Raw genomic sequence first — 23,523 nt, 5'->3', positions numbered from 1 at the left:
CCACTACAAAAATAAAAAAAACCAACGCATCAGCTGAACTCTGATTAGACTAAAAGTAGTAGTATTCAGACTTCACCCATAGGTACAAGAGAAGAGGATGTGATGTTTCTGCACCAAAAGGTCAAAAGGATGGGCTGTTTCTAGAAAAGCGATCAGCAGTGAAGATGGTATTAGCTTTCAGGAGCCACTTCATTTATACAAATGCCTTTCACATCTTTCAGACATTGTTTCAGTTTGCATGCAAGTTGTATTAGTTTGGGAAAATTCTGTTCATAACCAGGAGACCTGGAAGCATTTAATTTTCTCTTAAAATGAAAGCTTAAAAATTGGACAGAACACAGGAATAGCCATGGAAATGCTAAATCCACAGAAAGTGAGGAATTCCCTCATACGCAGATTTCTAATGCTCTAATGTTTAAGGACAATTACAAAAACCCACAGAAAATATATCTGGAGAATACTCCATACTATGGATAGCCACAAGCAAACAAATGATTCAGAATTAATACGCATTATACTTCTGCACATTTCACATCCCCAAACACTTCAAACTAAACCATAGTGAATCTACTATTTAAGAATACGTTGTTCTGCATTATTTAAAGATGTAAATATGGATTTAAAAACAAAGATCACAGGAATGAAAAACCTGATCATACAATAAGATAAGGAGATGGAAAAAAAAAAGATTAATCCCTTTCTAAATAATTGTGTTTTTAGCACTGACTCACAGTGGTATCTGAATACCTAACAACAAAGTCTCCTCGTATCAATTGAGGCAAAAAGACGAAATGTCGCTAAAAACGCTTGAATTGAAATCCAAAAATATTTATCACTAGATAGGGCATATAAACATGTAACTTTCTTACAGTGTGTATAAAAAAGTATACTACTGATTTCACAACTGGCATCTTCTGAAAAACCACCAACGATCCCCAAAAAGTTCACATTAACTTTCAAACCAGACCAAGATGCTGACCTGCACTGTTATTAACGAAGCTCTTCATTCATAGCAACAATATGCCTACTTCCTCTGTGTCAAAGCTACCCCAAAAATAAATACTTGCATCTATCCTATGTACAACTTGACAATGTAAAGATTCTCTCCCAAGACACATTTTTTGTCCAGTAAGAGGTCTGAGCTATTTCAGTTGTAAAGAAAATGTTGTAAAACATGAATCAAATCTAACCAATGAAATGTCATCTGCCCAAGTTAGCAAAGAGCCTGAAATAATATCTGAGAGGAACGAACTATCCCATTCACCTTGGTGTATATATTTATTCAGATGTTTCTACTGTAAGTATCTTCACTATTAGCTATTGCACTGCTTAATCATATGATGTACATTTTGTTTAACTTTGTAATATATTTCCTCTCTTTACTCTGAGAAACAAGTGATGTGAGTTTGGGAAGTAGTATTACTACCATCCACCACTCAAAAATGAACCAAGTCCAAGGTACTCGAGTATCACCAAGACTTAAGCCCCAAGGAACTCAACAATGCTATAGGTATAACATATTCAGACCACAGTGAAGGGAAGTCAAATTCAAGGAACCCGGAAAGTGGGTGTGATCATGTTCTGAACATCTGCAGAATCTACTGAGAACAACATCTGAAGTGAACAAGGCTTATTTTGTGAGGGCCAGATTTCGTTTTAACTTAGCCACAAATTAACAACTCTCGACCATAGGCGGTCATTACAAGATTTGTTTCTGAAGACAATTTAGTGGTACAAATTTTTAAAAATTGCTTCAAACAACTACACATCACAAACACGTATCAACAAATCCAGCGTAAAGACAAATTAGCCAGGTCTACATGCATTTTTGTGTTCATCTCATTTTAAAACCGGGGTGGAGAGTCGCAGGACCGGGGCTTGCCTGGATCCAACCTCCCGAGACTCAGGGGCCTCCCAGCATTGGGGAACCTGTACTGGCACTCCAGATTCCCACTGCCTCACTACAGCACACAAAATCGACAGCTGGGCCCCCCCACCCCTAGTCTCTGGTGTGGGAGGGAAATGTGGGGAGTGTCTCTCTCCTTTTCAGACAGGTGCCACATTAGTGAGGGGCTTGGGGTTTTGTTTTGTTTTTTTAAACTTCTCCCTTGTGTGTGGCTCCCAACTGATTTTTCTGTGGGTCAATGGCCCCCGAACCAAAAAAGGTTCTCCACTCGTTTTAAAAATTTTAAATGCTTGAAATTTTAATTTTGTACCAGTTTCTCAAACTTTTAATAGTTACATTTTAATTTTTTTAAAATAAAGGAACACACATGAACACATGGGTTTAGGGTATCTGTAATACTAAGGATCCATAACTGTTCATTATAATCATACTTTGCCTTACACAGAACCTTTCATGAAAAGATCAAGAAGCAATGGGCTTAAATTGCAGCAAAGGAGGTTTAGGTTGGACATTAGGAAATCCTTCCTAATGGTCAGGGTGGTTAAACTCTAGAATAAGTTTCCTAGGGAGGATGTAGAATCTCCATCTCTGGTGATATTTAAGAGCAGATTAGATAAACATCTATCAGGGATGGTGTAGGTGGTGCTTGGTCCTGCCGTGAGGGCAGGGGACTGGACTCGATGGCTTCTCAAGGTCCCTTCCAGTTCTAGTGTTCTATGATCTCAAGAGTCTTTACAGTTCTTAATACAACTCAGATTTTTAACTATACTGCGAAAATGAGTTGTGATGAAAAACGTATCTATTTAAATACTTTAATTAGCAAGCTGTCAAACACACCAGATGCTTAAAAACAGACCATTAATCATAACTCCTAAGGTCGACCTTTAAAGTCATGGCTAAGGGTGATCCAGTAAATGCATGTTTAAGTGTTAGCTGAACTGCTAAGGAGTGGCTAGCAATGTTCTAATTAACAAAAAAAAACAAAACAAAAAAAAACGCTTAGTTTGTGCAGAGTGGATTAAAAAAAAAACCCCACAAAAGCAAAAATAAACAAGCCATGGTTCATTTTCCCAGTAAACAAAAATCTAAGAAGTAAATAGCTATAATCAGGAACTATGTATTTTGCATCTCCACAGCCACAAACTGCTTCAAAATCTAAGCAGCCATTTCAGAAGGTCTTAGTATTCATGGTTGTGAAAGCAACCATGAGACATGACAGTGTCAATCTGCAAATGCCCAAGACAATGGTTTTGAAAGACGAATGCTCCATTCATCTCAAGGAGTTAATTCAAAACAGATTGAAATTTAAAATGTCGCTTCTTTAATTATTTTACTCTTGATCATTTTAGTAGATATAGCCAACTAAAGTACTTGTTCCACAATCTCAAAAAGCCTGTCATCTTGGTTGGCTGCTGAAAACTCTAATTGTGCCCCTCCCTATTTCCAAAACCTCCATCCTACCTGCTAACAATTTCTGTGATGCAATTATGCACTGCAAAAATCTATAGCACATTAAAAACTGAAATTGTGATGACAGCAAAAAATTACTTTCATATAAAAATAAACATGCAACTAATGACTGTACTAGTCAATCTCATATTTATTGGAAGTCTCCATTTTGTAGCTGAAATGCAGATGCTGCAGACTTTTCAATCTGCCACACGAGAGTACTGCAGACTCTTGGGACCTCACAGCACAATTTAGAACCAGTTTGCCATGGAGCTGGATATTTTAATCATTTCCTGATTGGTAAGACACGCGCCACAGAAGTGGAGCAACTGGACATCATGGTCACTTGGCCAGTCAATGACAGCACCAGAAACTCAATGACAGCACCAGAAACTCAACTCCAAGTCTTCATATACCCATCAGATGACCTCACACAACATACATACTTCTCCTATTAATACTCAGTCAATTCTACCTGTTCCCTCTTTTACAAAGGGGCCGTAAAATCCAACCAGTAGAGTTCCTCCAACGGCCAAATGACAACAATGAGAAGAATCCATCACTAGTGTGCATCGTTATACCCAAACGTATTCCTGTAAGGATAACGAAATCTCACAGTTTATGATGGAATTCCGTCTCTCTTATATAGCAGTACACGACTGATTACTTGTAGTCTGAAGTTTTCTGACAGGTATCAATATACTATTTTTATTTTCTTAAAACACTGCCACGTTGACTCCAGAAGCAACATGGGGTATGTTCTAAGAAAACAGCCTCAGAACTTCCAATATATTGTACTAAAACACAACAGCCCCTGAAAGCCAACTGGAAACAGAAACAAAACATACTTAAAAATACACCTGAACAAGACATGCGTGAACCCAAAGAAACATTATAAAAGAGAAAAGACCATTATCAAGAAAGACTGATTGTTCATATCCAAATTCCTCTGCAGAAAAGCACATTCTGTGAACTCTAGGAAGTCTATTTTTTCCAATTGTTCCATGTTCTTCACTTTCCAAGAGCTATGCTAAAGTGTCCGCTATTTTAGGAAAGTGTCTATTTTTCTAAAACATAAGTAAGTAGATAAAAAGAAAAAAAAAAAAGAGTTCCTTTGTTAACAAATTCTCCAGTGAGATAGTTCATCTAGTATTTAAAGCAGGTACCTAGGTGTTAACTCTTGGATTTTACTCGCAGTTTTGCTACAGATGTATGATGTCATGCCATGTGCCTCAATTTACCCATCTTTACAATGGGTATAATACCTACCTACCTCTTAGAGGCATTCTGATACTTATTATTTGTAAGCACTTTGTGATGCTTGAAAGGCATTATGTACGTGCAAAAATTATTTGTCTTCCTTACCCTGTGATCTACAGATCCTTCAGGGAAAAGAAAAATACCAGTTTCCTCAGCAGACACGTTATTTTTGAGAGAAAACCAAAGGCAGAGGAATCCGACACAAAGGACATTCTTCTCACAAACTATTTTCAAGTGTCGTTTCTTTTCCTGAAGTCACCTCTGACGGCTTCTATCTTTCCGATGCTGTTGGATCATTTGATCAAGAGTAGCTGGCAGCAGGAGAAGTATGTGATTCTTTTAACATCCACCGTTGAGTTTCATCTCATATAAATGGGTCGAATGGACTTGAGGTGAAAATACAAACCCCACTCCTGTAGCGGAAGGCTCTCTTCAAGCGAGACAGGAAACGGAGGACCCTTTCTGGATTAGCAAGGCAATTTGGCATCGGTTCTTTGTTAAAAAAAAGGCCTAAAGTTGCAGATGGGCTAGAGACCAGCCGCAGTTGGCTCCTACTGGCTGCGGCTGGGTCAAGATGGGCCAGAGACCAGCCGCGGCTGGCTCCGACCGGCCGCGGCTGGCTCCGACCGGCCGCGGCTGGCTTGACATGGGCCACGACCAGCCACGACTGGCGCTGACCGGCCATGGCTGGCTCGACACGGGCCCCGACCTGCTGTGACTGGCTCGACACGGGCCCCGACCAGCCACAGCTGGCTCCGAATGGCCGCGGCCGGCTCGACATGGGCCACAACCAGCCGCGACTGGCTCCGACCGGCCACGGCTGGCTCGACATGGGCCCTGACCAGCTGCGACGGGCCCCGACCAGCTGCGACTGGCTCGACACAAGCCCCAACCAGCCACAGCTGGCTCCAACCGTCCGCGGCTGGCTCGACACGGGCCACGACCAGCTGCGACCGGCTCGTCACAGGCCACAGCCAGGCTCGACACGGGCTCCAACCGGCTCGACACGGGCCCCGATCGGCTGCAGTTGGCTCCGACCAGCCGTGGCTGGCTCGACACGGGCCACGACCAGCCGCGACTGGTTCGAGACCGGCCAAAACCGGTTGCGGCTGGCTCAAGACCGGCCCCGCCCGGCTGCCGGTGCGCTGAAAAGAAAGCTACGGCTGGGCGCCATGCGCTGGGCGGGACACTCACGAGTTGGTGTGCAGGTACTCGAAGGTGAGCTGGGCGCGGTTCAGGCTGCTGTAGTTGGTGAAGGCCATGGCGGGCCCGAGCCCTGCCCCCCCCCCCCCCTCAGCACGACGCTAATTCGCGCGCTCTTGGGCGCCTACGGGGCTTCCCCGCCCCCCTCCTCAGCGCGCCTCAGCGGGAGCCTCGAGGCCGCCGCGCCCGTCACGGCCTGTCCCAGGAGGCGCCGCCTGCCCTGGGCGGAGCCGCCATGCGGCGCGAGCCTCCCGCCAACGCCGGGCCCCGCGCGTCGCCGCCCCCCCCTCAGCCGCGAGACCCCCCCGCTCCCCTTCCGCCCGCTGCAACCGCCACCGGCCCCGCTTTGTCTGCTGTGGGCTGGCGCGCGCCGCGCTCGCAGGCTACCCCGCGCGCCGGCCCCGCCTCCCGGGAGGGCGGGAACCGAGCCGCCCGCCAATGGGCGGCCGCCGCCGGGAGCGCGTGACGGGAGAGGCATGGCGCCCGCCGCGACGGCTTCGCCCGCCTGCCCGCGTCACGTGACGGAGGCGGCCTTTAAAGCGCGAGGCGGCGCTCTGAGGCGCGCGCGAGTGAGCGGCGGCGGAGCGTGAGGTTGGGTCGGCCGGGTCCTGCGCCCTGATTGGTTGGGCCTAGGTGGCAAGCGCGCCCCCTCGGGTCCCTGGATGGCCCTTCCTAATTGCCCCCCCCCTCCGTGGGGGGCCTGGCAGCTCCCCCTTCCGTGGAACAGACCTGGCTGTTCCCCTTTCTCTGACATGCGTGTGTGTGACACGTGTGCAACGTGTGCACACGTGCGCGCGTGTGACACGTGTGCGCGTGTCCAACATGTGTGCACACGTGTGCGCGTGTGTGACACGTGTGCGCGTGTGTGTGACACGTGTGTACACGTGTGTGTGTGCATGACGTGTGCACATGTGCGCGGGTGTGTGTGCATGTTGCGTTGGTGTCCCTCACTGAGGTGACACACCCCATAGTCCCCTCCCCCACCACTGCCGGCGGGGGGCCTGGGCAAGTGCTCCAATGGGGATGGGGCGTGGGGTGAAGCGCCAGCGCGGGCTACCCGATGGTGGGATTGACCTTGAGCCTCGGGGACCAGATTGAGGCAAGCTGCGGGGTCGCATCTGTCCCCCGGGCCTAAGGTTCCCCACCCTTGATATAGAGCAAGGTTTTCCAACCTATGAGTCGGGACCCAAATATGGATTGCTATTACATTTCAGAAGGGTTGGCAAGTGTCTCCCCACCTGGCTGTGCCCCCCCCCCCCACCCTCGTTTTCGAATTGCCTTAGGTCACCAAGTCTTCCTGAATTGTCAAAATGAGTCCCTATCTGGAAAAGGTTGGGAACCGCTGCTATAGAGAGTGGGGGCTGAGAGCCATGGGACCAAACTAAACCCATATATAATGGAAATCCCGGCTGGGGGTAGCACTTCTAGTTAGGGTTGCCGGATGGTTTAACAAAAAATACGGAATACCTGCCCTCCTCCCCTCCCTCAGAAAAATCTGAAAAAAATTCTGTTGAGGAAAAAAAAGAGGGGGAGACTAAAGTTGTTAAGCCAAAACCAAAAAGTGTGCTGCGCCTTCAAATGGCCCCACGCTCCTCACTCCCCCGCCAGATGCAGCAGGGGGAAGTTGTCTCCGCAGGGCTTCCTGGGCTCCTCGTTCCCCTGCCAGATGCAGGCTTCTGTCCGAGGGAAACAGGGTTGTGGTTTTTTGTTTTTTTTTTAAACCGGATGCGGGACCTGAATACCGAACTGTCTGGGCAAAAACCGGACACCTGGCAATCCTACTTTAAGTTCCGGCAGCTATCCTGGTGGCCCATAGAAATGACCTTTGCTGCATGCAGCCTCTCCCACCTCATCCTTGTGCCTGGTTGTGCCCTTCTGCCTTTAAAGTGCATCCGCCCACAACCCACACAGGTTTTCCAGGTGTCCATCATTTTGATCTGAACACTTGATCAAAAAGAGATCTTGCCAACTGTGGTCGGCACTTCTGACCAGGCCACCAAAGCTCCAATCCGTGGCACGGCAGAATAAAATAGGATCCCTACCTGCCTTAGCGCCACATGATTCCCAAAAGCAGCTAGTGTCTTTGGCTTTTAGATGCAGGTGCAGTGCCAGGCCTGCATATGCTGCCCCCACCTCATGTGCTAGCTCTGTAGCTCCCAGTGGCTAGGAACCATAACCAATAGATAGTACAGCAATGTTGGCTGCAGGCACAAGTAATGCGCAGAGCACCCTTAGGAATCGAACATGCCGAACGTCTCCAGGAATTGCCTGAAGTCACCCAGCTGGAGTGCACACCCTGCCCTAGTCCATAGAAAGGGAGGAAGCGTGGGTGGAGTAAATGTTGATGGAGCCTTGGAGAAAGGGGTGGGGCAGAGGCGTGTGGTTTTGCGCAATCAGAAAGACTGTAATCCTGCTCCCATATGGCTGGCTGTATGCTGGCATCTTCGAACTTTCACTTGTATCTCTCCCTCCCTCCACCATTCTTCCTGTCATTCAGTCTTCGATAAGAAATTAAGGCTGTGTCTAGACTGGCAAGTTTTTCCACAAAATCATCTGCTTTTGTGGAAAAACTTGCCAGCTGTCTACACTGGCTGCTTGAATTTCCGCAAAAGCACTGATGATCTCATGTAAGATTGTCAGTGCTTTTGCGGAAATACTATGTTGCTCCCGTTCGGGCAAAAGTCTTTTTCCGAAAGACTTTTGCGCAAAAGGGCCAGTGTAGACAGCACAGTACTGTTTTCCGCAAAAAAGCCCCAATCACGAAAATGGCGATCGGGGCTTTTTTGCAGAAAAGCGTGTCTAGATTGGCCACGGACGCTTTTCCGCAAAAAGTGCTTTTGTGGAAAAGCGTCCTGCCAATCTAGATGCTCTTTTCCGAAAATGCTTTTAACGGAAAACTTTTCCGTTAAAAGCATTTCCGGAAAATCATGCCAGTCTAGACGTAGCCTAAGAGTTTAGACAACTTAGGAAATGAATTATTCCTTTTATTAAAAAAGCTACTAAGAACAAGATGGTAAGGATATAATTGAAGAAATTAAGCATACATGTACCAGCCCCGTGGCAGGAATCTGGAAATATAAACACTACTACTAATTTTTTTGAAAAGTGATGCGAACTAGAAAAGGAGAAGAAGATAAAAGAAAGTCAAACATACGGATCTTTGGAGAATTACTCTGGTCATTATCTTCTAGTAAACAGCTGTCACTCAGACATTAGAAAATAAACGAACTAGGGGCAACACAGATGTAAAAGGAAAAGTTTTTGTCAAACAAAGGTGACTCCTTGGTACTTGTACAATAGATAGATTTAGAAGGATTTCATTTTTATGTCAAATTCACTGTCCTCGCACAATTGAAAATATATTTCCACCAATCAAATTGTAGGCAAAGTAAGAAAAATAGTTTGAGAACTTAGAGTTTGATGCAAGGATGTTTACTTTGTATTTTTATTATGCGAAATTGATGTGATTTTAACGAATATAAAGCCTTAAATTTTTGATCGGTGTCTGCTGTCATTAAATAATTCTGATTGCCCATCATTTCTCATAACTGAAGATTTAAAAATGTAAAATGCTTATAACAGATAATTCTGTGAAACTGTAAAAAATTAAATTGATAAAAATTTAAAAAATGCTTAAAAATAGGCATCTATTATCCATCAACATTTTCTCTTCCAAAAGGACTCTGAAGCTAAGGGGAAAGAGGGCAGGTCACAGAGCACTCATAGGAACACGTTACGAACAACTGCCGTAACTGTACAAGGTAAGTAATTTCTCCTTGAAGAAGTGTTCCTGTAAGGTGCTCCATTTTAGGTGACTCCTGAGCAGTATACCTGGAAGGAAGAGGGAGCTTCAGAGTTGGATCATTCACTGATGGTAGAACTGGATTTCAAGTGACAGGATCATAGAATCGTAGGATTGGAAGAGACCTCAGGAGGCCATCGAGTCTAACCCCCTGCTAAAAAAAAAACCCCTTTTTCGAAAGATCCTGTACTCAAAAAATGAGTACAGGATCTTTTGAAAAAGTTTTTTTTTTCCGAAAGAACTGCGTCTAGACAGCGGTTTCACTTTCAAAATACCCGTTTTCGAAAGAACGCGCGGCTACCATTATGCAAATGAAGTGCGCGAAATTCAAATCCCGGCTTTGTTTGCAATTTTGATCTGTCTAATTTACATCCCTCTTTTGAAAGAGGGATGTAGTCTAGACATGCCCTTAGGGCTGACTCCTCTGCCACATTGGACATAGACAAACCCAAGACCTGGGGCTTAATGCTGGCTTGAGAGAGTTGGGGGTCACCATTAGGCCTTCCCTTGCTTGCCAGGGCTTGAGAAGGTTTACATGTTACGTTTGCTTCTTCTGCTGGTGGCCTGGTTGATGGATCTCGTGTGTGATGGGACCAGCTTTGCAAACTACTTCATACAGGCCTTGCCAGCAGGCAAGGAGCTTGGGTAGAGGAAATCTGAGGGTAGAAGAGCAATACTTTACTGCAGGGCTTGAACGTGCAAGCACAACCCCCTTGTACTGATCCTCTTGTACCTCTTGCGCTGTGTCACCAAGGGCCCTGCACCTCCATCTGCAGTCAGATGTGACTCTCAGCCAAAATAGAACAGAAAGTTTTAGTCATCAGGGACATAGCGTGGAACAGACTTGTCAGCACAATAACCAGAAGCAGTCAGTACAATCCATCTTGCGGAGCGAGAGGCCCAGACCAGGACCCTGGCCCTCTCTCTGTACACCAAAACAGCCGAGACTGAGACACTTCCAGAAGCCTGGTCCCGGCCTCTCAGCCAACCCTTCTTCTGGCCTTTGTCTTGCACCCCGGGCAAAAGGTGTCACCTGGCCACTCCCCTCCTGGGCTCAGGTTACAAAGGGTTTCAGCCATTGCGCACACCTAAAATTCCCATCACCCTCTAGGTACCAGTGCAGTGCCCAAGCGAAACTGAGGCACACACACATGGTGGCTACGTCTACACTGGCATGATTTTCCAAAAATGCTTTTAACGGAAAAGTTTTCCATTAAAAGCATTTTCAGAAAAGTGCGTCTAGATTGGCAGGATGCTTTTCTGCAAAAGCATTTTTTGCGGAAAAGCGTCCGTGGCCAATCTAGACGCGGTTTTCCGCAAAAAAGCCCCGTTTGCCATTTTTGCGACTGGGACTTTTTTGCGGAAAACAGTACTGTGCTGTCTACACTGGCCCTTTTGCGCAAAAGTCTTTCGGAAAAAGTCTTTTGCCCGAACGGGAGCAGCATAGTATTTCTGGAAAAGCACTGACAATCTTACATGAGATCATCAGTGCTTTTGCGGAAATTCAAGCGGCCAGTGTAGACAGCTGGCAAGTTTTTCCGCAAAATCACATGATTTTGAGGAAAAACTTGCCAGTCTAGACACAGCCCATAGGTTCTTTAATTTGAGGAAAGAAACCCCCTACCAAAACTTACTGTTACGGGATGGGCGCAAACTGAGAATCTCTTGATGAATGAAAACATGGATAGCTGCCACTAGATGGCATCTTGACCACATTCATGGAGGGATCTGACTTTTTAAATTCTAACTTGTAATGGAGGGCAGCAAAGAGGGAAAAACGAAAGGTAAAAACATTTGCTGGACATACCAGTGGTGGACTATCTTCCGTTTTTGAGGGTGTTTTGCATAGACAGATAGAGAGAGATTCGTGGTGTTTAAATATACCTGTTACACTTCTGCTGAAGACAAAATCTGTATCCCTGGGAATCAGAGTGGAGCCCAGGAATAATTCTCAGATTGGAGTGAAGAATATGATCAGAGTCCTAAGTCAGCAGATGGGGAAGGGGTGGTAGTCTCTGGGTATGTCTACACTACAGAGTTTTGTCAGAAAAACAGCCGTTTTTCTGACAAAACCTGAGTTACGTCCACACTGCAATCGTGCCTGGTGTGTTTCACCATGAACCTAGACCTTGGAGGGTGCCCTGGATTTCCCCTCAGCTGGAGCCATGTCGACTGCGGCCCTTGAAGTGAAGATCAGGGACGGGACTGTAATCGCGTTCTTCCAAAAGTAAATTGAAAGAACAGAGGGGTTTTCCTGGCGTTGGTAATCCCCTTTCTACGAAAAAGAAGCCTTTTTCTGAAAAAGCACTTTGGGAAAAAGGAGTGTGGAGACGAGGAAGAGGGAGTTCTTTCGAAAGAAGAGGAAAGAGGAAAAAGCACACGTGCTCTGGTGGCCATTCTGTCCATAGTAATCACAGCTTAAATGTGAGATAGTGTCCACACTGAATGGATGCTATCTTTCGAAAAAGCAGATCACTTTTGTGTGTGGACACACTCTTTCAGAAGACATTTTTTCAGAAGCTCTCTTCCGAAACAAGATTCTTCCGAAAGAAGCCTGTAGTCTAGACATAGCCTCTTTTGTGGAAAGAAAGTATGTGAATTATCCATGTCTTGTCAACTAGAATGACTCTGGCTTTGTCCTATTTGATCTTGTTCAATACCTCGAATCAGTGATGTCAGTGGATATGCATAAAGAAGACTATTCTTCCAAAAATAAACGAGGAAGAGATCCCCTAGGAACTAAAATGTTTGTCCAGGGGGGAAGAGTGGAGTGAGTCCACCGCTTCCTTCTTGATCATGGAGTAGGCCTTCTCCCTTGTGAACAACTTCCTTCTGATGTATAGAATGGGGTGCTCGTCACTTCTCACTATCTGGGAGAGATCAGCTCGGAGGCCCACATTGAAGACATCCGTTTGTAACAAGAACTCCTTTATGATGTTTATGAACAGCCAGGATTTGAATTTCACGCACTTCGTTTGCATAGTGGCGGCCGCACGTTCTTTCGAAAATGGGTATTTTGAAAGTGAAACCGCTGTCTAGACACGGTTCTTTCGGGGAAAAAAAACTTTTTCAAAAGATCCTGTACTCATTTTTTGAGGAGTACAAGATCTTTCAAAAAAGGGTTTTTTTAGCAGGGGGTTGGACTCGATAGCCTCCTGAGGTCTCTTCCAACCCTACGATTCTATGATCCGTATGTTTGACTTTCTTTTATCTTCTCCTTTTCTAGTTTCACATCACTTTTCAAAAAAATTAGTAGTAGTGTTTATATTTCCAGATTCCTGCCACAGGGCTGGTACATGTATGCTTAATTTCTTCAATTATATCCTTACCATCTTGTTCTTTAGTAGCTTTTTTAATAAAAGGAATCATTTATTTCCTAAGTTATCTAAACTCTTAATTTCTTATCGAATAAGTTTATTACCTAGTTTACTTCGATAAGTTCTGTTAGGACTTTCTCCCCCACACCATGTTGGCAGGAGCCTTCTCTCTCCCCCCAGCTGGCAGGGGGACTTTTCCTCTCCCCTCTCCAGTGCTGTAGCCAATGGCTGGGGGTGGGAGGAGGTTTGAGGGCAGGGAGACTACTTACCCGGTCTGAGGGCAGACAAGATGGCGAGCCCCAACTGGCCACTCTCTTGATGGTGCCCAGTGGTCACTCTGCAATATAGCTCCCCCCACATGTGCTGCCCCTAGTGGCCACTGTAGATATCACATCCCTCCTCTCTGCCTCCTCCCTTTCCATGTTACGGAACAGAGTTCCATTTCAAAGGACTTCCCATTTTCCTGGCACAACCTTGCTTTAAGTTAAGGTAAAAAGTCCAAGCATTGCTATAGGCTGGGGACCGACTGGCTAAGTAGCAGTTCTGCAGAAAAGGGCTTGAGGATGACAGTGGATGAGACGCTGGATATGAGTCAACAGGGCGCCCTTGTAGCCAAGAGGGCTAATGGCATATTAGGGTGCATTAGGTGGAGTATTGCCAACAGATCCAGAGAAGTGATTATTCCCCTTTATTCGGCTCTGGTGAGGCCACATCTGGAGTAATGTGTCCAGTTCTGGGCTCCCCACTACAGAAAGGATGTGGACGCATTGGAGAGGGTCCAGCGGAGGGCGACCAAAATGATTCGAGGGCTGGAGCGCATGACCTACGAGGAGAGGCTGAGGGAGTTGGGTCTGTTTAGTCTGCAGAAGAGAAGAGTGAGGGGGGATTTGATAGCAGCCTTCAACTTCCTGACGGGAGGTTCCAAAGAGGACGGAGAAAGGCTGTTCACAGTAGTGACAGATGGCAGAACGAGGAGCAATGGTCTCAAGTTACAGTGGGGGTGGTCTAAGTTGGATATTAGGAAAAACTATTTCACTAGGAGCGTGGTGAAGCTCTGGGATGGGTTACCTAGGGAAGTGGTGGAATCACCATCCTTAGAGGTGTTTAAGTCTCAACTTGACCAAGCCCTGGCTGGGTTGACTGAGTTAGGATTGGTCCTGCCTTGGGCAGGGGGCTGGACTTGATGACCTTCCAGCTCTAAGATTCTATGATTCTAAGAGGAAGCTGTATACTGAATTTGGTGGTCATAGCTCTTACCGTTTAGGAGGCGCTCTTGGACAAATGGACTCACAAACAGACAGATGCACTCTAATATATGTAGATTCTCGAATATTTTTATGACGTGCTTGTAAATGTTTTATATAAAGAAAAATCTTGTGCTTGGCCAATACTCCACTGAATCTAAATATTTGGTTCTTTGCTTCCCTCCACTTTCTTCAGAGATTTGATGTGTTGTTAATTGCACAGCTCTCTCCCGGAACTCGGCACGGTTCCCCCACCCACGCATCACTCCACAGAGTGTTTATTGATGACTCAGGCTTCCAAACGAACAACCTCCAAGCAAGCAAGTGGCCAGGGAATGAGGAGAAAATTTGACCCGGGTTCTGCATCTGGTCATTCCTTCTAATGAGAGTGAGGGAGATAAGGGATTGAGCATGGAGTAAGGATGCGTTAATTAGGTTAGAACACTAGAACTGGAAGGGACCTCGAGAGGTCATTGAGTGCAGTCCCCTGCCCTCACGGCAGGACCAAGCACCATCTAGACCAGGGGTGGCCAACCTGTTCAGCACAAAGATGTGGGCAAAAAAATGGTAGAGAGAAAAAAAAAAAGACTGGCCCTTGAAGATGGCTTTTTGACTCCCATCAATGGCCACGACAGCCATTTTGGATCCAACAGCTTTTTGGCCTCAGCAAGCTCCCATCCGCAGCCCCCATTTTGGGTCCACCATTTTGGATGCGGACGGCGCCCTTACCCCGGTGAGCACAGGGGAACCAGGAGGCGGGGGCAGCTTCGCAAGCCTCAGGGGTGGCTTTGTGAGCCTCACTGATGGGGGAGGAAGAGCGGCATGCCAAAAAGAAGAAGGCCAAAGTTGTTGAGCAAAAAAAAAAAAAAAAAAAAAAAAAGTGTGGCCCCTTTAAGAAATGCTTTGCTTTTGAGGCTTTTTGGCCCTAACAGCCACCTGCCATCTTGCCTCCCTGTGCCGGGTCAGATGGCTCCCCTGCAGAACCTGGTAAGCACCCGGGATTTTCGCCTCCTTGCTGGGAAAAAATCAGAAAATACCAGACATGTTAGGTGTCCGGTATTTTCTGTATCTTTTTACCAGACAGGGTGCGAAAATACCGGACTGTCTGGTTCGATACCGGACAACCCTAATGGAATGCAGGAGGAGAAGCCCTACCCTGAGGGAAAAATTTAGCAGAGGCGCTCCTTGAGCTATGAGAAGAACCAGCTATAAGCCACGATAGCTCCCCCCCATCCCCTCCCGGCCAGCCCCGCTTCCCATTGGCCGGTCCCCTCCCCCACCCGATCTCCCCCAGCCAGTCCCGCTGCCCCCGACCTACCCTGCTTGCTGCCAGCCAGTTCTCTACCCTCCCCACCGGGACCTCCCCCGGCCAGCCCTGCCACCCCCGACTCCTCCCTCCCCCGATCTCCTGCAGACAGCCACCCCCCCCCCACCAGCTCTGCTTCCTGCCAGCCAGTTTCCTGCCTGCCACACACTTTTGTGTGTGGACACTCTTCCGAAAGAAGCCTGCAGTCTGGACATAGCCTCTGTAGGGGTGTGTCTAGACTACAGGGTTTTGTTAACAAAAGTGGACTTTTGTCGACAAAACTATACCTGTGTCCACACTGCCTTTGAGTTATGTCGACATAACGTCGACAAAACTCAGCAGTTTTGTCGACGTATGTAAACCTCATTCTACGAGGAATAACGCCTTTTATCGACAGAGTTCTGTCGACAGAAGGCATTATTGCATCTACACTGTCCTTTGCGTCCACACTGTTATGTCGACAAAGCGGCTTGCTTTGTCGACAGAACTGGATGTAGTCTAGACGCTCCCTGTTGACAGAAGCTTTGTCAACAGTATCTGTCGACAAAACTCTGTAGTCTAGACATACCCTAATAGTCATAGAACAACAATTCAACAACATTAACTCTGTAGGAGCAGTGACGTAGTGAGGCTAATAAAACAAACAATCCCTAATCAACTCTGTGTGGAGGCGAATCCATAATCCTGTCCGTCCACGGCCCTGTGAGTTGACAAGGATGAAGGGCAATTGGATGGGTTTTGCCCGGCTAGGCTGCCATTTATGGGGAATAGCAGGGGTCAGTAGCCCCCACTAAAGTTTGAACCCTTGGATTTCATACTTGAGGTCTGCTTTAAGTGCGTGGCTTGGCTCCAGATGCAACTCATCACTGCAACAGAGTTTATGCTGTTCCCAGCTTTGCTTTTGGGACAGGAAGTTTGTTTATAAACAAGAGGGAGGCAGGGTTAGTAAGATAACCAAGGGCTTGTCATTCAAGTAGCTGAAGGATCGTTAGAACATCATGGAAACATTGGCTACTCCACTTAACAGATACGGGGGCGGGAGAGGGAAAAGAGTAGGAATAAATAGTGATGTACTGCAGGAATCTGCATTTGGACACTGCTGTACAATCTCTCATAAATGTTCTTGACAATGAGATGGCAAAATAGAGAGAGGCTACATCTAGACTGCACTGGAAAACTGAAAAAAAGAGATGCAATTTGTGCTTTTTTTCGATTGAATCGAGAGAGAGGCTCTTTCGACATTTAGTGTGTCGACACAGCGCCAAGTTTCGAAAGAAAGCGCTCTTTCGAGCCATCTCTTATTCCGCGTAGAATGAGGTTTCCAGGCATAGTGAAAGAGCGCGCCCGTACTTTCGAAAACATTTCAAAATAGCGGACGTGTTCTTCAGACGCAGTGTTGCTATTCTGGGATACTTCCAGTATCCCGAAATAGGAATGCAGTATAGACGTACCTAGAGATCTTGAAATCATTGTGGATAGTTCCCTGAAAACAGCTGCTCGACGTGCATTAGAAGTCTAAAACCCTAACACATAGGTTCCCAAACTGGGGGGTGCATGAAGAAATTCCAGTGGGGGGGCGCAAGGTGACCCTGCTCCCCGTCAATTCCCCTCCAAAAAAGAGCCTGGTTCGTCTGGTAAAAAAAAATTCAGGGGAGGATGGAGCGTCCCGGGTAGGCTTAAAAATGGCCGTCTTAAAAGGGCAATGTCTGCTCTACTCTTAAAAGGGCAACTTTTTTTTTTGTTCCGAGTTTTTCTGCTATTTTCGGGGGGGGGGGGGGAAGGCATGAGGATTTCTCAAAAATCAAAAAGGAGGCGTGGTGCCGAAAAGTTTGGGAACCACTGCCCTAACAGAATATTGAGAATCATTAGGAAAGGAATAGAGAATACGACAGAAAATACAGGAAACCCCCCACGTTACGATGGCCTGAGTTGCAACCCCCTGTACTTGTGACCATTTTTGTATGTGCGGAAGGGGCCAACCTCCCCCGACTTACTTCTTTGGTCTGCATTAACGATGGCGTATGGTGCCTATTGTAAATTTGGGTTCGAGTTACAACGCCCGCGACTTGCAACACTTCCGCAGGAACCGATCGTGTCGCAAATTGGGGGCTGCCTGTATCATATTGCTTCTGGCATGCCCATATCTTGAATACTGCATGCAGATCTGGTCACCCCATCTGAAAAAAGATCTGTTGAATATGGCAAAGGTACAGAAAGGCCAACAGAAATGAAGAGGGGGTAAGGAACAGCTTCCATATGAAGAGAGATTAATAAGACAGGGACATTTCACCTTGGAAAAGAAATGACAAAAGGGTGGAGGGATAGGTTAGAGGTCTAGGAAATCATGAACGATGTGGGGAAAAAGAAGAATATTGGGATGATGGAAAGGCCCAAACTATAACAGGGCTCCAGTAGTATCTTGAGATATACCTAGCTCATACAACTGGAAGGGACCTTGGGAGGCCATCAAGTCTAATCCCCTGCCCTCACAGCAGGACCAAGTACCATCCCTGATAGATTTGCTCTAGATCACTAAGGGTACGTCTAGACTACAGGGTTTTGTCGACAGAAGTTTTGTCGACAGATACTGTGGACAAAGCTTCTGTCGACAAAGAGTGTCTAGACTACATCCAGTTCTGTCGACAAAGCAAGCCGCTTTGTCGACATAACAGTGTGGACGCAAAGGACAGTGTAGATGCAATAATGCCTTCTATCGACAGAACTCTGTCAACAAAAGGCGTTATTCCTTGTAGAATGAGGTTTACATATGTCGACAAAACTGCTGAGTTCTGTCGACGTTATGTCGACATAACTCAAAGGCAGTGTGGACGCAGGTATCGTTTTGTTGACAAAACCCTGTAGTCTAGTCACACCCTAAATGACCCTCTCAAGGACTGAACTCACAACTGTGGGGTTAGCAGGTTAATACTCAAGCTACTGCACTATCCACCCTCCTCCATAAAGTAAGCTCATGGAGGTTAGGTCCATCAATGGCTACTAGCCAGGATGGGCAGGAATGGCATCCCTACTCTCTGTTCAGAATTGGGTGAGAGGGGAGGGATCACGTCACGATTCCCTGTTCTATTCACTCCCTCTGGGGCACCTGGCATTGGCCACTGTGAGCAGACAAGACACTGGGTTGGATGGCCCTTTGGTCTTATCCAGTTTGGCCATTTTCATGATGTTCTACAGCGCCCAAATGTATCTCCCCCCTGCTGTAACCCAGTAGACCCCACTCCCCTTCCAGAGCTGAGCTAGCGCCTGTCACATTACTGGATGTTAAGGGGATCAGACAGGTCACTGCTGTGCCCAAAGGGGGGGATGGTTGCCCCAAAGTCTGAACAAAGGGGGCCATGTGAGGTGTCAAACAAAAGCTAATGTTCTACTGATTCTATATATGCTATTCATGTGCGTGTGTGATATCTGGATGTGGAGTTATGAATATGGACTCTGTGTTGATGCTGGAAGATTCTCAGTCTGAGACAGAGCAATGGGCGAGGAATGTCCAATCAGTGACTATGCTAATTAGCAGGGCTCCAGGGACAAGACTGTCAGAGAAGCCAATACACACCAGAGGAATGTGTCTGGGACCTGCAAACCAGCCAATATCATGACACGGGTAGGTCACTGGGCAATGTGACCTGCTCCTACTTGGAAGATACCAGGGATGGATATAAAATGCCATTAGGGTCCATCTTGCCTTCTATTCTGCTCCTGATTCCAGATGCAGCCTTGCGAGGGACAGCGAGCCGGGAAGAATCGGGGGCCCATCATGACATAGGATGTACAGCAGAGACTTTTAAACTAGCAGTTTGTAACATCTCTGCTGAGAGCCTGCATCGATAACTCGGTGATTGGTGCTTGTAATGTATTCTCCTTAACAACCTTACTCTTATGCTTTTCTTTCTTTTAGTCATAAACCTTTCGATTTTAGATTCTAAAGGATTGGCCCAGCAAGATTTTGTGGATAAGATCCAAAGTGTAAATTAACCGGGGATTTGTGGCTGGTTCTTTGGGACCAGAAAGATCTGTTCGGTGTAGGTGAGGTTGGGTTCTATAACCCCTCACCTGTATGTTAGGTCCGGGGCTGATCGGGACACAGGAAGAGTTAGGGTGTCAGAGGAGTTTTCATAGAATCATAGAATACTAGGACTGGAAGGGACCTCGAGAGGTCATCGAGTTCAGTCCCCTGCCCTCATGGCAGGACCAAATATTGTCTAGACCATCCCTGATAGACATTTATCTAACCTACTCTTAAATATTTCCAGAGTTGGAGATTCCACAACCTCCCTGGGCAATTTATTCCAGTGTTTGACCACCCTGACAGGTAGGAAGATTTTCCTAATGTCCGACCTAAACCTCCCTTGCTGCAGTTTAAGCCCATTGCTTCTTGTTCTATCCCCAGAGGCCAAGATGAGTTTTGCCAGTGTTGTCTTCAAGTCATCATTGTCAAGTCCAAGTCTAGTCTCAAGTTGCTACAGTTCAAGTCTCAAGTCAAGTCCCAAGTCGAGTCTCAAGTCTTAATTTTAAAAATGTCAAGTCGCTTTTGTGCAAGCCATCAATATCGGCATTTTTGGACAATTTTTTCACCAAGTCGATGTAACAAAATTAGCAAGTCTCAAGTCACAAACAATGAACCTGAGTCGAGTCTCAAGTCGAGTCACCTAGGCGACTGAAGTCGGACTCGCGTTCAAGTCGTGGGACTCAAGTCAACAACTCTGGGTTTTGCTCGTGAGACTTCTGGCTGGCCAGATTGGCAGTTAAAGTGCTTGGTGTGACAGGTTTGTGGCCTATTTGGGAAAGTCTCCAGTTTGGGGCTGTAAGGAGCTCCAAGTTTGAGCAATGCACCCTGAACGGACACCCTCAGCTGTGCCCAGTCCCGGCCTGGTTCATCACACTCCCCTTCCAGAGCTGAGATAGAACCCAGGAGTTCTGACGAGCCTCATGAGACCATCTACATGTTTTGTTAGCCTTTAAGGTGCTGCTGGATTACTTGTCGTTTTTTACATTTTTCAAGCTATAGACGAATACGGCTCCCCCTCTGAAGCTTCTCTTTGCAGAGTTAGGCTATGTCTAGACTACAGAGCTTTTCCAGGACACTGGAGGTCTCCCGGGAAAGCTCTGCTGCATCCAAAGGACGTCTGCTTTTCAGAAAAAAAGTCGGAAAAGCAGACACGTTTTTCTGGCATCCCTGTAAACCTTGTTCTACGAGGAAAAAGGGATATTCCAAAAGAGGGTTTTTCCCCCAACATCTACACATGGCCAAATGTCGGAAAAGCCTCTTTCGGAGGCAAAGCGGAAAAAGATACGCACGTTCGCAATTTGCGTATCTTTTCCCGACTTTTCTTTCTAGCGTTGACACCGCCTTAGTCACAAAGTAAGAATAAATATTACATTTTAAGGCTAACCCTTACGTGACTTGCCACAAGATGTCGGAATATGTTAGTGTTAGAGCCGGTCTAATAATAGCGGCAATAAAATATTCTCGGTCTTATTCTTGATCCCTTTCTTAATGATTCCTAACACCCTGTTGGCTTTTTTCCCCACCTCTGCACATGGAGGGGATGTTTCCAGAGCATGATCCACACCGACTGCAAGATCTTGAGCGGTAACAGCGAATAGACGTTGGCAAGGCTGGATACGGCGGCATTGAGGAGTGATAGCACCAAAGCTGCCCGGTGAAGTCTGGAGATGCCCGGGTACACCGGTAGCGGAACACGGCTTTGGTAGAGTTTTCCCCCTTTCTTTCTCCCCTTCTCGCTACGTGCCTGAGATGTCCCTTCCTCCCTGTGCAAAAAAAACAGCTTTCCCCCCTCCTTCGACTCCAGCCAGAGTTGTGTTTATTACAAACTGTCAAGCTCCGACTAGTAAAATCGTGACAGCAGAAGATACAATCTAGGGCCTCTGGCAGGCGGAGCTGGGGGGAGGAAGAACAATACAGAACAGCCTGCGTCATTAGCAGAGGGTTGCTTCCTATGCGCTAACGAAGAGAAGCCTTGGGAACGTGGGATTCTTCACTCTTCGAGATTAGCTGTCAGGTGCGCTCGCCTCCCTTAACCCCTTCCTGTCCCGGTCCGTTCACTCCCCATCCAGCCCTGCCTTTCTTGGGCACAGCCGAGGTCGGTGATGGAACGACGCTGAGATCGAGGCGATCAGTGGAACGCTGCAAGGTGACCTGAAAAGGAGAAGTAACTGGGCAGCCTCTGAATAATGGAGAGGCCTTATCAGGGCCGTCAGGAGTATGAAAAATAACTTGGCTGCTAAAGATGAAGACATTTAAGGCGAAAGCCTCGTGGGGGACTGGTGATGAAGGAGATCTTTCCGGGCCAGTGACTGCAGCCCTGCCGGAAGGGGGACAGGCATAGTTTGCATGGGCACCAAGAGACAGTCCTGGCTGGGCCAATCAGCTGAGAGTGGAGGTGGGCAGTGCATGAGGCATGTGGCTGTCTTCTACTCCAGTTCTGTCTACCGTCCCAGAGCCACTGGGCATGTTAGCGAAGCTGGGCAGGAGTGCTACTGTTAACAAGTTTGCCCCGGTGACACCATTAGGTTCCAGAGTTAACACTCTGCTGCTACAAGCTATCATAAGAAAATCACATAATAACATAAGAATGGCCATACTGGGTCAGACCAAAGGTTCATCTAGCCCAGTAGCCTGTCTCCTGACAGTGGCCAGCACCAAGTGCCCCAGAGGGGGTGTACCGAAGACAATGATCAAGTGATTTGTCTCCTGCCATCCGTCTCCAGCCTCTGACAAACAGAGGCCAGGGACACCATTTTATCCCCTGGCTAATCGCCTTTTATGGACCTAACCTCCATGAAATTATCTAGCTTCTCTTTAAACTCTGTGATAGTCCTAGCCTTCACAGCCTCCTCTGGCAAGGAGTTCCACAGGTTGACTCTGCGCTGGGTGAAGACAAACAGAAGCTAGGGACACCATTTCTATCCCCTGGCTAATAGCCTTTTATGGACCTAATGTCCATGAAATTATCTAGCTTCTCTTTAAACTCTGTGATAGTCCTAGCCTTCACAGCCTCCTCCGGCGAGGAGTTCCACAGCTGTGTGCTGATTCAAGCCTGCATGAACATATATAAGAGTGGCCACACTGAGTCAGACCTAAGGTTCATCTAGTCCACAGTGGCCAATGCCAGGTGCCCTAGAGGGACAGAACCGAACAGGGAATCTTCCAGTAATCCCTCCCCTGTCACCCATTCTCAGCTTCTCACAAACAGAGGGACTCCAACTCTACCCATCCTGGCAAATAACCATGAATGCACCTGTCCTCCGGGAATCTATCTAGTGCTTTTTTGAACCCTGTTAAAGTTCTGGTTTTCACAGCCTCCTCTGGCAAGGAGTTCCACAGGTTGTGCACTGCATGAAGAACGATTTCCTTTTCTTTCTTTTAAACCTGCTACTTATTCACTTCATTTGGTGACCCCTAGTTCTTGTGTTACAGGAACCAGTCAATAAAATTTCCTTATTCACTCTCTCCACACCAGTCATGATTTTATAGACCTCTCTCCTTTCCCCCCTTAGTTGCCTCTTTTTTAAGCAGAAAAATCCCCGTCTCTTTCATCTCTCCTCCTATGGGACCCGTTCCAAACCCCTCATCATTTTGGTTGCCCTTTTCTGAATCTTTTCCAATGCCAAGAGATCTTTTTTGAGATGAAGCGACCACATCTATATGCAGTATTCCAGCACCTAACCTTCATGAATTTATCTAGCTTTTTAAAAATCTTGGTCTTCACCACATCCTCCAGCAAGGAGTTCCGCAGATTGACCATCAAGTGATCCCACTTCTGCCACCAATTACCAGCCTCTGACAAACAGAGGCTAGGGATACCATTTCTACCCATCCTGGCTAATAGCTATGGATGGACCTAACCTCCATGAATTTATCTAGCTCTTTTTTGAACCCTGTTAAAGTCCTGAATATTCACATTTGGAATACTGCGTACAGATGTGGTCTCCTCATCTCCAAAAAGATATCCTGGCATTAGAAAACGTTCAGAGAAAGGCAACGAAAATGATTCAGG

At 46.8% G+C, this 23,523-nt stretch overlaps 1 protein-coding gene across 1 annotated transcript in view; it reads right to left on the bottom strand.

The window, feature by feature from the left end:
* MORC2 (MORC family CW-type zinc finger 2) overlaps nt 1-6,161 on the bottom strand; it is a 53,055-nt gene extending 46,894 nt beyond the window's left edge. Inside the window, exon 1 of the mRNA XM_075917044.1 lies at nt 5,810-6,161. Within this exon, the coding sequence (XP_075773159.1) occupies nt 5,810-5,877 (68 nt within the window). The 5' untranslated portion in view covers nt 5,878-6,161. The remainder of the gene's footprint in view (nt 1-5,809) is intronic.
* Between the last annotated feature and the right edge of the window lie 17,362 nt (nt 6,162-23,523).

This window comes from Pelodiscus sinensis, unplaced genomic scaffold (genome assembly GCF_049634645.1).
Source record: "Pelodiscus sinensis isolate JC-2024 unplaced genomic scaffold, ASM4963464v1 ctg67, whole genome shotgun sequence".
Lineage (NCBI taxonomy): Eukaryota > Metazoa > Chordata > Testudines > Trionychidae > Pelodiscus > Pelodiscus sinensis.
Note: the sequence above shows the minus strand (reverse complement) of the source record. Positions and strands in the feature narration are given on the sequence as shown.